General features: G+C 39.9%; 1 protein-coding gene across 10 annotated transcripts in view; it reads right to left on the bottom strand.

Moving 5' to 3' along the window:
- Positions 1-14,091, bottom strand: part of mid2 (midline 2) — a 271,492-nt gene that overhangs the window by 12,251 nt on the left and 245,150 nt on the right. For all 10 annotated transcript variants that reach the window (XM_073058220.1, XM_073058217.1, XM_073058218.1 and 7 more), the window contains 3 exons: positions 13,684-13,832; positions 9,831-9,958; positions 7,590-7,733 (listed from right to left, as the gene is read on the bottom strand). In XM_073058220.1, coding sequence (XP_072914321.1) covers positions 7,590-7,733; positions 9,831-9,958; positions 13,684-13,832 — 421 coding nt within the window. The remainder of the gene's footprint in view (positions 1-7,589; positions 7,734-9,830; positions 9,959-13,683; positions 13,833-14,091) is intronic.

The following is a 14,091-nucleotide window of genomic DNA, read 5'->3' as shown; positions in this document are numbered from 1 at the left end:
GCATGACAGTGCAAGTGTCAAGATGTTTTTGTTAGTGGGAGAATGCTGAAGGGGGTGACGTAGTTTGAAGATAAGGAACTGGCTATTTAAAACCAAGATCATATCAAATCTTTGGAATTCTCTGGTCCAGATCATTGTGGAGTATCACTCCTATTAACTACTCAAAGTGAAATCAGACCTTTTCTTTTGAAAGATCAGGGAATTGATAGCTGCAGAGATCTGGCATAGAGGACAAGTAGAAACTAAAGGTCTATCAGCCATAATCAAACTGAATGACAATTCCAGCTTGCAGGTGATGCCAATTCCTGCTCATGTTATCCTCTGTTACTGTGTTTTCTTGCATTTGATGGTTAAAATGTTACTTATGCAAGACTATGTAAACTTTTATAACTAGGCTCTGATTAAGAGAACAATTAAAGTCATTAACCTCAGCGCATTTTCTGAAATAAGGTACAGAGGTAAAGTCAGCACATACTAACAAGAGGAAGGTGGATTTAAGCTGTCAGCATTTCAGCCTATGGGGCAGCTTGTTACTGTTTCACAAGAATGTCTACATTTTTCCACTGGAAGTAGAGGTTGTCACTATTCGTTAAGTCTGCTGGAGGACATAACAGGACAAGCACCTGCCCGAACCAATCCATTTAATGTTACCTTACCTTACTTGTTATACATTAATTTGATGCAGAGCGGTTTCTGAATGAGCTGACATGTCTGAAGCTTGCTGTTACAAATGCTTTTACTTATTCATCCATTAGCCTCAGAGAGCCTGAAGATCTGTCCTTGGCTCACTAATTCTATTGACCTGCCACTTTGCTGCCTTGATCAGACGTGTGGGACAGCATTCACATATGAGTGTGTAGTGCACTGCCAGTCCCTTTTGAAATGCTCACAAAGGTCTATGTACAGAAATTCTGAGAGGGCTCAACAAGCTGAATGCAGACAGAATATTTCCTCTGGCTTGTGGGAAGTGCAGTCTAGAATCAGGAATAACAGTGCTATGATTGAGGCCAGACACTCAAGACTGAGTTTAGAGAAATGTCCTCATTAAAAGACTGGTGAATCAAAATTTCCTACTACATAAGACAGTGGAAGTCAAGTCATAAATATATTTAACAAAGAGACACAAAAGGCCATCAATCAGTTTGGAGAGAGAGCAGGAATATGTGACTGGCATGTATGGACGTATTGAATACTGTGCAAGCTTGTAGTGATGTATTTTTATGTTTGGTTGGCCTCCTGTCCTTTATTATCTGCTATTTCCTTAAGCTGAACATTGGGCTGAATGAAGCCATTATTGACGCCTGTCTATCCATTGCAACATTAGTAAAGAGCAATAAATCTTCTTTTCCCTCTCTCTCTGTATCTATGGTTTCAGGTTGAACCCAATAGTTCCTTAGGCTTGGGGTGCTATTCAATCTTGGACAGAGCTTCTGAATTCCACATATTCTTTCTTAAACACCTAATTTTATCCTCCTTCAAGTTGCTTCTACTGCTTAAATCCACCTCTTACTCATTTTCAGGCTTCCAATCTTTTTACTGCTTTCTTGATCAACTGTGCCCTGTTCATCCTGATGTTTCAGTAATCCAAGGAATGTTGCTGTAATACTGATACTCTAATAAGGGCTCATCCAACACTACCGTGTTATGCTGGCTCTCAACATGCCAATAGTGCCAATTCAAAAGTTTCAATCTTCGAACACAGAACAGTAGAGCACAGGAACAGGCCATTCAGCCCACAATGTTGTGCTGAACCAGCTAAAATGCAAATCAAACACACCAAACACTAATCACTCATACCTACACAATGCCCATACCCCTCCACCTTCCTTACATCCATGTGTCTATCCAAACTTCTCTTAAAAGCCTCTAATGTATTTGCATCTATCACCATACTAGGCAGCACATTCCAGGCATCCACCACTCTGAGTAAAAAATCATAGTCCTCATATCCCCCTTGAACCTACTATCCTCTCTCACCTTTAATGGATTCCCTCTGGTAATAAACATTTCAACCCAGGGAAATAGATATTCCCTGTCTACTTTATATCTCTCATAGTCTTATAAATCTCTTTCAGATTTCCCCACAGGCTCCACCACTCCAGAGGAAAAAAAACAACTTTATCTGACCTCTCATGATGGAACCTGCCCTTTAAACCAGGCAGCATCCTGGTAAACCTTGTCTTAGCATCAGCAAATGCTCTTCCTCCCTCGAGAGTCTGGAATGCAAAATTTGCCTTCATCACCACACAGTGACAACAACTAACCCCAGGCAAATTCAGAACAGCAATTTTTCTGCATGTCATTCTATCTTTCTTTCTTAAATCTCTGCAATGAATGGTACAAATAGAGCAGGATCTAAGTAACAGGAGACAATATTTCTATGCAGTGTTTGTCACCAGGCCATGGTAAAGTGTCCAAATCAAAGGACCATGGTTACTGCTGGGACCCTTGTGATCTGCTGACATGTCACGGGCACTCTAGAGCCAGTTACATCAATGGTGTGGAAACCTTTGTGGTTCATTAAGGAAGTGAGGGCATTTGAAGGAGCCAGTGTGATGATGTAAAGAGATCTGATGATTTCCTGGGATTGCGGCTTGAGGAGGTTACAGGGTTCTCTAGAGCCCTACCCTGACAGTTCTGCTTGTCCATCAGAGAATGTAATGCAAGTGTCTTCATTTGACAAGTGTGCCACTAGTTTCCCATTTAATGCAGGTCTGAGCAAAGACAGGTTATGCTACCAAAACACCCTGAGGGTACAAGGAAGAAGCCAGCGGCAAAGTTCAAGACTGCAACAATATTGTTATGCTGACCTTGACAGGAAGTTCTTGATTGTGATGTAGGAGGCAAAATAATTATGACAAATCTTAATGCAGGATGAGTGATGGCATTCCAGCTATGTTCTGCTCTCATATTTTTGAAAGAATGAGCATTCCACATATGTGTAGCTACAGCTCTGTCCTCCATTAATCTCGATGTAAAATGTAGGCTTTGAAGAAAAAATGTAAATTGCCAGAAATCTCTTAAGAGATCACAATATCCTACACTCACCACAAATGCTCTGAAATGAACCATGGTGACGTGTTGTGGGCAGCTCATAAAACCTATAAATATACTTTCTCTAACCAACTCTCACTGCAATCTGCAGCCTGTAATTTTCCTTAAATATTGTACTTTTCAACCAACTTAACTGAAAAGAGATTTCATGATCTTCTGAAGGACTCAGTAGACTTAACACTCAGGCAGCCAGGTAATGCACCTTTAAGTGGATGAAGATACATCACCATGTTTGAGAGGGAGGAGGTGAGGACTCCAAGCCAAGCTAAGATGCTGGGCTATGAATCCTCCTCGACTCAGCATCATGTTAACAAATGCACAGTTGCTGGAGAACAAGATTGAGGACCTAAGGGCAACATTGTTGTATCATAGGGAAATGAGGAATTGCTGCATTCTGTGTTTCACGGAGACATGGCTGACTCTGGACATGCCGGATACATTGGCAATACCCAAGGGCTTTGCGATACACAGGGTGAACCAGCTTGCTCATTCAGAGAAGGCAAAAGTGTGGGGTCTTGTTTTACAAGAAATTCTTTGTGGTGCTCAGAAGCAAGTCATATTCCTCCAATCTGGAACATCTAATAATTAAGTGCTACCCATTCAACTGACCAAGAGAGTTATCCACTGTGAAACTGACTGCAGTTTACATACAACCAAAGGTCAATGCTAATCCGGCATATGAAGTACTGGGTGTCACCATCAGCAAACAAACAGCATACCCCAATGCCTTTCAAATCATTTTCAAGTACTTCAATCAGACTTGTTCGAAGAAATTTCTGCCCAATTATCAGTATATCATCTGCAACACCAGGGATCCCAACACAATCGACCACTGCTATACCACAATTAAAAATCCCTACCATTCCATGCCTATACCGCGTTTTGAGAAAACTGATCACTTGGCTGCACTCCTACCTGCATACAGGCAGAGGCTGAAGTGCAAGGCTCCAGAGATAAGGACAACAAAGAGGTGCTCATGGGAGGTAGAGGAGAGGCTATGGGATTGCTTCAATTTGTTGGACTGGACCGTGTTTAAGGACCTGAATGAATACACCATGGCTGACATGGACATTATAAAGACAGTCGTAGATGTGTGCATCCCCTTACCCAACCAGAATACCTGAGTGAACTATGAGGACAACACTCTGCCGAGGGCCACGGCAGTGGCACTTGGGTCTGGGGACCAATTAAACACGAGGTCCAGGTATGATATCCAGAAAAGCAATCTCACTTGCGAAGTGGCAATTTCGATGAAACTTAAATCACTTAAGGATACTCAACAGCTGTGGCTGTGTTTGATCACTATTAGCTCTTACAAAATGAAACCAAGTGACATAAGTGACAAGAAAGCTTTGCTCCCAGATGAACTCAATGCCTTTTATATTTAGTTTGACTGTCATAACATGGAGGAACTTTTATGAACTCCCACAGCTCTGTGATTTCAGTCTCTGAGACTGATGTGAGAGCATCCTTCAGGTGGGTCAACCCACGGAAAGCAGTCAGCCCAGATGGCTACCGGGACCAGCACTAAAGACTTGTGCTGATCAACTGGCTGGAGGGTTCACTGATGTCTTTAACCCCTCACTGTGGTAGTCCGAGGTACCCACCCACAGGCTTCACTTATGCCGCTGCCCAGGAGGAACATGCTAACCTGCCTCAATGTCTATCATCCAGCAGCACTAACATCCACAGTGATGAAACATATCAACTCCTGCCTGGGAAGTGACTTGTATCCACTCCAATTTGCCTACCGCCACAACAGGATCAACAGCAGATGCCATTTCTTTAGCTCTTCACTCAGCCCTGGAATGTTTGGGCAGTGAAGATGCATACATCAGGATGCTGTAAATTGACTAAAGCTCAGCACTCAGTTTTATATTCCCCTCAAAACTAATCAATAAGTTTCAAGTCCTAGGCCTCAATACCTCTGGGCAACTGACACCTCAATTTCCTCACTTACAGACCCCAGCCTATTTGGATCAGCAACAACATCTCCTCCACAATTTCCATTAGCACAGGTGCAACACAAGGCTGGGTGCTTAGCTCCCTGCTCTTCTCTTTATACCTACAGCTGTGAGGCTAAACATGGCTCCAATGCTTGTTGATGACACCACTGTCATTGGCCGAATCAAAGCTGGTGATGAATCAGCATGTAGGAGGGACACTGAATATCTGGCTGAGTGGTGCCACAACAACAACCTCTCACTCAATGTCAGCAAGACCAAGAGGCTGATTATTGACTTTAGGAGAAGGAAACTGGTGGTCCATGAGCCATTCCTCATTGGAGGATCAGAGATGAAGAAGGTCGGCAACCTTAAATTCTTCGGTGTTGTCATTTCAGAGGATATGTCCTGGGTCCAGCACATAAGTGCCATTATGAGGAAAGCATTGCAATGCCTCTACTTCCTTAAAAGTTTTGCAAAGATTTGGCATGTCATTTAAAACTCTGATAAACTTTTATAGATGTGTGCTGGAGAGTATATTATTTGGTTGCATCACAGTCTGGTAATGAAGACACCAATGTCATTGAATGGGAAAGCCTACAAAGTAATGGATATGGCCCATCATGAGTAAAGCCCTCCCCACCAATGAGCACATCTACATGTCACAGAAAAGTAGCATCCATCATCAAGGACTCCCATCATCCAAGCCATGCTCCCTTCATACTGTTGCCATCAGGAAGGTACAGGAGCCTCAGGACCCAGATCACCAAGTTCAGGAACAGTTCTTACCCTTCAACCATCAGGACCTTGAACCAGTGGAGATAACTTCTCTCACCCCATCACTGAACTATTTCCACAATCTATGGTCTCACTTTCAAGGACTCCACATCTCATGTTCTCAATATTTTTTGCTTGTTTATTTATTGTTATTATTATTTTTCTCTTTTATTTTGCAGTTTGTTGCCTTTTGTGCATTGATCGTTTCTCTGTCCTGTTGGGTGGTGTCTTTCATTGATTCTATTGTGTTTCTTGTATTTACTGTGAATGACCACAAGAAAATAAATCTTAGGTTTGTATATGGTGATAATAAATTTTCTTTGATCTTTGAAGGCAATTAAGAGAAGCAGTACGTCCTGAGGCAAGACATCTCTTGAGAGGAGCAACACATTACTTTAAAAATCGAGGATTGTGAACCTCCTGAATTACAATGTACATAGTTTGAACGGGCTAGAATAGAACCCTGGTCGAAATAACAATTTTCAAATAATATGTTGCTTATGTTTTTTCCTTGTTGTGACCTCTTAAGATATCTCGTATCTTGATGCCAAATTCTACATAAAGAACCGTTCTCCAGGGACCCTGATTAGAAGATTGCTTGCATCATTAAATTACTATATTCATCTGTTCAATATTTTACAGCAGGGAATTACTCTGATCTCTGTAATTATAGTCCAGCATAGAACTTCAAAGGTGTATAAGATCTGGAAATATGCAGCATTCTCAATAACATAAGTTATTTAAATTTAGAGCTGATTTTGTAAGATTTGTATAAACTGAAGTTTTAACAATAATGGTTGTGAAATGGATTAAGCTATGTATTCTTTTATGGCACTACGATTTTAATGTAAGGGAAAAAGATATTGCTGGTCATATTGACTGCCTAATGGTGCAGACTTTGCAGGAAAGTGTTCTCATTTTCATGTGGAAATGCCAGTGTTTCTCTGCAGAAATGCACTCAGTATGTGATACCCAAGTGAATCTGGAAGACCTGAACAGGCTGGTTGATCTTCACTGGAGATTTCCCAACTGTGCTTTGACATTGGATTTGGAGTTCCAACATCCAAGCATTAGGCTGTGGGGAATACCCAGCACTAACACTGCGGAATTCGTTCGGTGAACCTGCAGCAGGGTAGACCATTCATTTGAATGGAGAGGAGTGACTGTGAAAGAACAGTGTTAATAATAACACTTTTTAATTAAATATTCTTAGTTAACTGTTATTTGATTTTACAGGCCTTTGTATGTTCATGGTTCATTTTGCATTAGATTTTCCTATAGCTTCAAAAATAGGAGTTTGTCTTGAATGATCACCTTCAAGCCAAGTGTATTTTCCTATAAAAACACTCTTCCTAGAATATCATATTGTTTACAATGTGAGGCCCAATTAACAGATCAGACTTCATTATTTTGTATTGGCCAGGCACTTGGTAGACACCTTGTGCCAAGTTATTACTAGGAGTTTTGTCACTGGAAGAAAATTCTCATTCAATATCTTGCAGCTGAATTATCAAGTGAGAATTATAAAATTTCAAACCAATAATATGAATGGTAGTATAAAAATGAATGACTAATACCTTTCGTCCAGATAACACATGATGGAGTTGAAGGGTTGGAGAGAACAGGGACGGCAACAGATGAGACCATCAAGGCATTTGAAAACAGAAATGGAGATTTTAAATTGAAGGAAGGGTGTGGAAATATAATCAGTATGGATCAGGGAGCTGAGAATTTTAATTTTTGATCTTTAGCATTATTCTCAATAATCTACTCATATAAAAATCTTGTTTACCTTACTTGCTTTTTAAAACTTACTGATAAAGTTTGCTTGTCCTGTGAAGATTGTATACTGTAGCTCATAGGAGACAATGCTGAATTCATCTTCTGAAGTCCAATGGACAGTAATGGTATCATGTGATGCTGTGCAAAGTTCTTCTCGAATGCTTGGAGGATTTGGGGCTGCAGTGGGAAAATGAGATTAACTGTTTTAAAGGAAACCTTTTTACAAAGTAACGAGTTAATCAAATTTAGCATGGTATATTTTGCTGTACAAATATGCAGTGGGGAGGAAAAATCAGTGACCAGCAGTACTGAAGGGCCAGAAAACTTGAGCAGGCTAAAACAAAAAAGGAAATGGCTATTGTTTCTGCCATGAAAGATGCTGATGATCAAACTACCCTTGGTAAAGTGAATAATCCAGGGTAATAGATATTACTGAGACAGGACAAAAAGAAAGTCAATAGCTGAATGTAAATAATGGAGAAAAAATAAAAAGGAAAGAGTCAAACCAATCCTTGGTCACAGGGAAATCTGCTTCATTGCTTTGGCAAGACTATTCTTTTAGCACAGTGAAAATAATCATTAATGGATGTGGAATTAAAGAAGTATCAAAATGAACAACATTATCTTGAGGAAAAACTATCCAGACAGGTAGGGAGCTATGATACACCTTTTTGCCCATTCTCCCCAGATTCCCATCGACTCTTCTCCAGATTCTACCCACTCACTGAGATGCCAGGAAAAAATTACAGTGGCCAATTAACCTGCACAACTTTGAGGAAAAAGTAGAAATCCACATGGTCACCTACATTCCTCCGAGACAAAGCAATGGATAAACACCATCCACACTATCTTCACTTAATCCTTCAAATATACCAGCATGATAAGTTTTCTCTCTAATGCCAACATCACGAACATGAAGGACCTAATTACATTCTGTTTATCCTTGTGGGCAGGCTGCAGCAGACTCCTGCAAAAGAGTTCTACTCTGAGCTCCAGCACAGGAAGACATTATGAATGGACAGAGGAAAAGATTTTAGGATGTTTTCAATTCCAGTTTGAATATATGTAACATCTTCACTGAACTCTGGGAATTCATTTCTCTTCTTAAATGAGACTTCCTGGGTAAATATATACTTCTGTGATCTATTATCAGTCACTTTATGTTTGTGTTGCTTAATTATTCACATCAAATCGGTTACTTTCACATTTAGCCTATAGCCCCACAAAATTAATGAAGCCTATTAGCACGCTTTTCTCTTTCAGAGTCCTCGATAAGTGAGGGAAGAGAAAGTGTACATTTATCACCATTTGTCTGTCATAAGGAGTTCTTCTGCCTCAACCTTTTGTCATATTTTTATCAGTCTGCTGGGGGAATAGTGGAATTTAAAACAATATGTTGTAATTAAACTTCTGAACATCTTACTTGTGTCCACCGTATAAAAAAAAATCTGTCATCTCTGCTGTGAAATAGCATTTCAGTTGGCTTAGCAATGTTCAGTCATCAAACAGGGACTCCAGTTAAACTGGTTCTTGGCCCTATAATGAATAAGCCACCAAGATCTCACTTTACCTGGAGACCCGACTGAGAGAATAAATTAAAATTGTACTATAGTGGATTAATGCCAGAGTTATGTCATGCTTTGGTGGTATCATCTTGCTAATAGCAGTATTCCCAAAACATCAAGGTTCACTGATGTAGACTCCGAATTGAATTTTGCAGATTATTTCTGTAATGATTACTGCAGTGATTTTCTGCCAGGTCAGAGCTAACTGCAAACAATTCGCTGCACAGTAGCAATTCATCTCACAGATTTCACTCTGTTGATGCCTGAAGTCCTCAATCAAATTTATGAGGAGAATGTGCATAGAGCATATGCTGTGAGCCTTCCCTGGTAGATCTGATCCATCAGAAATGACACCCAGTGGTTTGGTAAGAGCAGAGATTTATCACAAGATTCCAGGGAGATCAGCAGTGATTGCTTGAAGAAAGGAACACGATACCAAACCTAACAAATATGCATGGGGAATAAGCAGTTACCCACTGTCACAAGAGATGTGGTTGCACATCCAAGTGGATTTAGGTTGCTTGGCTGAGACTGTATCTTGAAAAAGATGTGGAAAAAATCTGAAGTGCTTTTGTAATTACAGAGCTTGTTGTAGATGGCAAAGCTAACTCTCATCAATGTATGCAACTATGTCATCTTCTCATGGAAGATAGATATTTTTTCCTGTGAGTTGGTAATAAACCACAAAAAATTCTTTTAACAATGTTACCTGTGAGATAGTCGAGGCTTTCTAGTAACTTCTTTTCTCTTGTAAAATCCAGAGTAAAGTTTTCAAAAGCTTCATTCAAATTGATATCTGGGATTAGGACTTGAGACGATGCTGTTGCCATAGCAACCCTGAAAAACACAGCAAGATCATCAAGAGTTAAACAATATTGGAAGTATCTTACACAAAGCAATTTTCTTTTTAAATGCCGCTTAACACTTTGAGTTTGTTGTTTTTATCCTTTTCACAGCAATGAGGAAGCTAATCAGCATTATCGCAATTTGAACTGCTGTAATTTGTGTTTGCTATTTCACCATCTCTCTTGGACATCGACTTGTCTTGGGATGCAATAATGTCAAACTTGCAGCACCAATAAACAACATATGGAACTGAATTAGTACAGAAAGACCCAGTGAGGAATCCACATACATCAGCACATACCGTATTCAATAGGATAGATCTTTCAACAAAGCATCAGGCCTTGTCTGGATTTGCTTGTGTTTCTCTGCTTCTAGCACTGACAAGGTGATGAAGCAATTAGGAAGGAATAGGATGCTGGAATAATAAAGTGCTCCAAAGCTTGATCCTGTTCAGTGGCTCATAGGGTCATAAAATGCAAAAAAAAAAACAGCTTTAGCTGATTCCATGTGTGAAAGACAAGAGTTTCTTCAACATCTCTCTGGAACAGTCCACTCACTGTCCCGACACTTCAAAGTGGCCACCATCATCCTGGTGCCCAAGAGGGCGACACTAACTTGCCTCAACAACTACTATCCAGTGGCACTGACAACAATAATAAAGTGCTAGTTTTTGGTTGCATTAAATTCCAGCTTCCTGCTACATTGGACCCTTTCCAGTTCAGTTATCTCTCATATCAGACAACTGATGATGTCATAGCCTCTGCATTACACTCCATCCAGTCCCATCTGGAAAATGGTCCCTCATGTGCCAGGATGCTGTCTAGTGGCTTTGGCTCAGTATGCTATGTGATCATACCTCAGAAGCTGACGGGTGAACTGTCTTCACTAGGTCTCATCACCTCTCTCTGTAACTAGATCCTGGACTTCTTGACATAAAGGCCACAGTCAGTCCATCTCTTGCTCCATCACACTCTGCTCCCCAGTTCTGTGTGTTCAGCCTGCTGATGTTCACTCTGCTGACACGTGACTGCACTGCTAGATCCAGTTCAAACCAAATCATCAAATTCACTGATGACACAACAGTGGCTGGCTTCATCAAAATGAGACGGCATACAGAGAGGAAGCAGAACGGCTAGTAGAATGGTGTGAGCACAGCTTGAGTCTCAACGTGAGCAAGACTTAATAGCTGATTGTGGACTTTGGGAAGGTGCAGGGTGACCACTCCTCATCATACATACACGGCTCCTCCGTGGAGAGTATTAGGAGCATTAGGTTTCTGGGGGTGCACATAATGGACAGCCTCACCTGGTCCCTCAACACTACCTCTCTGGTCAAGACCGCACAGCAGCATCTCCACATCCTGAAGCAACTGAGGCTCACATCCTTCCATTCAAACCAAGTTTCACAGGACTGTCACCTAGAGTGTCCTGACCTGCTGCATCAGAGTCTGGTATGGGAATTGCAAGGCATCTATCTGACCACAAGTCCCTACAAAGAGATATTTATCAGAAGTGCTCTCTATGCAGGGCCTTTGGCATTGCCAATGATCTCTCCCATCAGATGGACTAATGGATGACTAATCCCTCTGACCACCTACAATCAGCCAGGAGGTACCATAGCATTAGGCACGAACAGTATAACGATCATGTATAAAGCACCAGTAATGTTATACTGTTTACTTTTTAAGTTGTGTCATACGTGTGCCTTATTGTTTAATTCATTTGTGATAGTATTACGTTATGTGTGAGTTATATGCACTGTGTTGTGCACTTTGGTCTGGACGAACTTGGCAGTGTATATGTGTAAGGTTTACGATAAACTGAACTTGAACTTGAACATGAATTTTTAAAGCAGATTTGAAAACCAAAGCATTATAGTTCAGAAAGTTTTTTGATTCATACTGAGGTATATAAAATATTAAATCCTGTACATAAATTAACCAGGGTATTTCTTCTTAATTCTGGTTTATCATGAAGTAGAATACAAATTAAGATTAGTAAAATATAAATTTAAAAATTGATATGATTTAATAAGTTATAAATACTTCTAGTAAATGCACAAGTATAAAGGTAAAATAATTTTACAAATTAATTCAATACTGTTGTGGTTGTATTGCATACTGGAAACATTAAATTTAATTGCCTGAAGGCTTTTCCTTGCAATTAAATTCCTTTTGAAATAAAACAATATCGAATTTTCTGCTTGCATAGAATCACTGGCAGAGGTATAATTTCTTTCAGTAAAGACCTTAATCAGCACTGAGTACTGAAGATGCAAGTGTGTTTTGACATCTTTGAAGTCAATTCTCTGGAGTTGCCTACATACATAAGCAATAGAAAAACCGAGTTTACTTTCTGCTCAGTGATGGGCTGTCCTGTAGGCATTACTACTGCTCCAGCATAGTGCTTGATTATTGAGACACCGGCTGTTTAATTTATTCAAGTATGAACTATTCAACTTCCACAGAAAGTTTGCCACAAAACTAAATATTCAGATTCTTAAATGGATATTTCAGTTGTTCTTTCTTTTAAGGACATTTTCATCTGCTGGAATGGTCCACTCTAGCCATTCTGTGCTGTATTCACTTGGCCAACATTAACACTGCAGCAGGCTTGGTGTGGACTGTCTTTCTAATGGACTAAATTTCCACTAACTTTTTAAATTTCTATTGAATCATGTACTTGGCCAAAGTACCTGACCTCACTCAGCAATGGCATCGTTAACTGGGTGCAAGAGGACCGGAGACTAATGCTAGGAACACCTTTCCTGAAATCACTCAACTTTGATTTAACAACTGCAACTTTGTCACTACTTGGAAAAGGCTGACATTTTGGATTGCACATGCTCATTGCTCTCTACAGGAGAAGAATCAGTTAAAGAATTAAACAGTTAGCTATCTGACACTTGTAGAACTACGTCGCAACTTGCTTTAGTAAGAAAGAACATAAAAATAAAAATGTTGTTAATAAACATGTAATCAATTCAATCAGAACTTTATTACCATTTTTACTTTTGTTACAGAAGAACTGAATTTGGTTTTGTTGCTTTTCATGATCTATCAGTTAAATGCTTTCATTTCACATTCTTAAAATCTATCAGCTATAACTTGGTTCTTAATAAGTCTCTAAAAGGATATTGAAATCCTTGCATTTTCTAAATCGGATACTGATTATTCCATCACATAACCTTCTGCAGATCCACAAGATGGTCCATATTGGAATACTTTGTCATTAATTGAGCCCTTCAAAACAAATCTTGTTTGGCATTCTTCCAATAGTTCATTGGCCATGCAATGTTCAGTATAGGGTGTTGACCGAGTAGAGTCGGTGCCTGAGGATCAAGCTCTGATCTGAGCAGAACTAACTGATGTCAGCTGGGATTGGGACTGTGACCAACATCGATGCTCTTTAGCCAGGGAAGGGAAAAATCTGAGTAAGAATATTTCCTTCTGATAACCTTCAGTTGTTTTTGGGAATGTAGGCATATTACTGGGTTTGATTCATATGTCTCCATTTAAGCTGTCACATCAGTGGCTACTGATGGGTGTTGCCTGTAGATCTATCACAAAGCACAATTCCATTCTTCAGGAAAGGAGAATGGGAAACTAATGCGAGAAATAATAATTTTAAACGTCTATGGGGAGTTGTTTATTTTTTAGTACTTTTATTCTGTCTCACCTATACTATTTCCAACATTTCTAGAAAAGTCTGGCTCACCTTTCCGTTACGTTTTTTGCTGTTTGCAAGAAACGCGCATGATCGTTTTCCTTCAGGCTTTGCTCGGCTTGACTGATGAGAGACCCTGACCGCTCCAAGCACTGTCGGCAGTTTGCTATCTGCTGTGCTAGTTTCCTCAACTTCATAACCTTGAAGAGGAGCAGATAAAGAAAATAAATATACGAGGCGTAAAAGTCAAGGAGGCAGGCTCATTTATCAAGACCAGTATAACCTGCTGCTGAAGAAGCCATACACCACTTTATCCATACTTTGATTGCTTATGTTGAAATTCTGTTTGGTGTAAAACCACAGGAGCATGAATTCAAATTCTGCACGTTCAAATTCCCAGTCATTAAAATGTTTGGATGAGAAATCAATGATTCGTGTGCATACTTAAAAGCCCTATCT

The sequence above is a fragment of the Hemitrygon akajei genome, chromosome 10, assembly GCF_048418815.1.
Source record: "Hemitrygon akajei chromosome 10, sHemAka1.3, whole genome shotgun sequence".
Taxonomy (NCBI): Eukaryota; Metazoa; Chordata; class Chondrichthyes; order Myliobatiformes; family Dasyatidae; genus Hemitrygon; species Hemitrygon akajei.
This window is presented reverse-complemented; position numbering and strand designations above follow the sequence as displayed.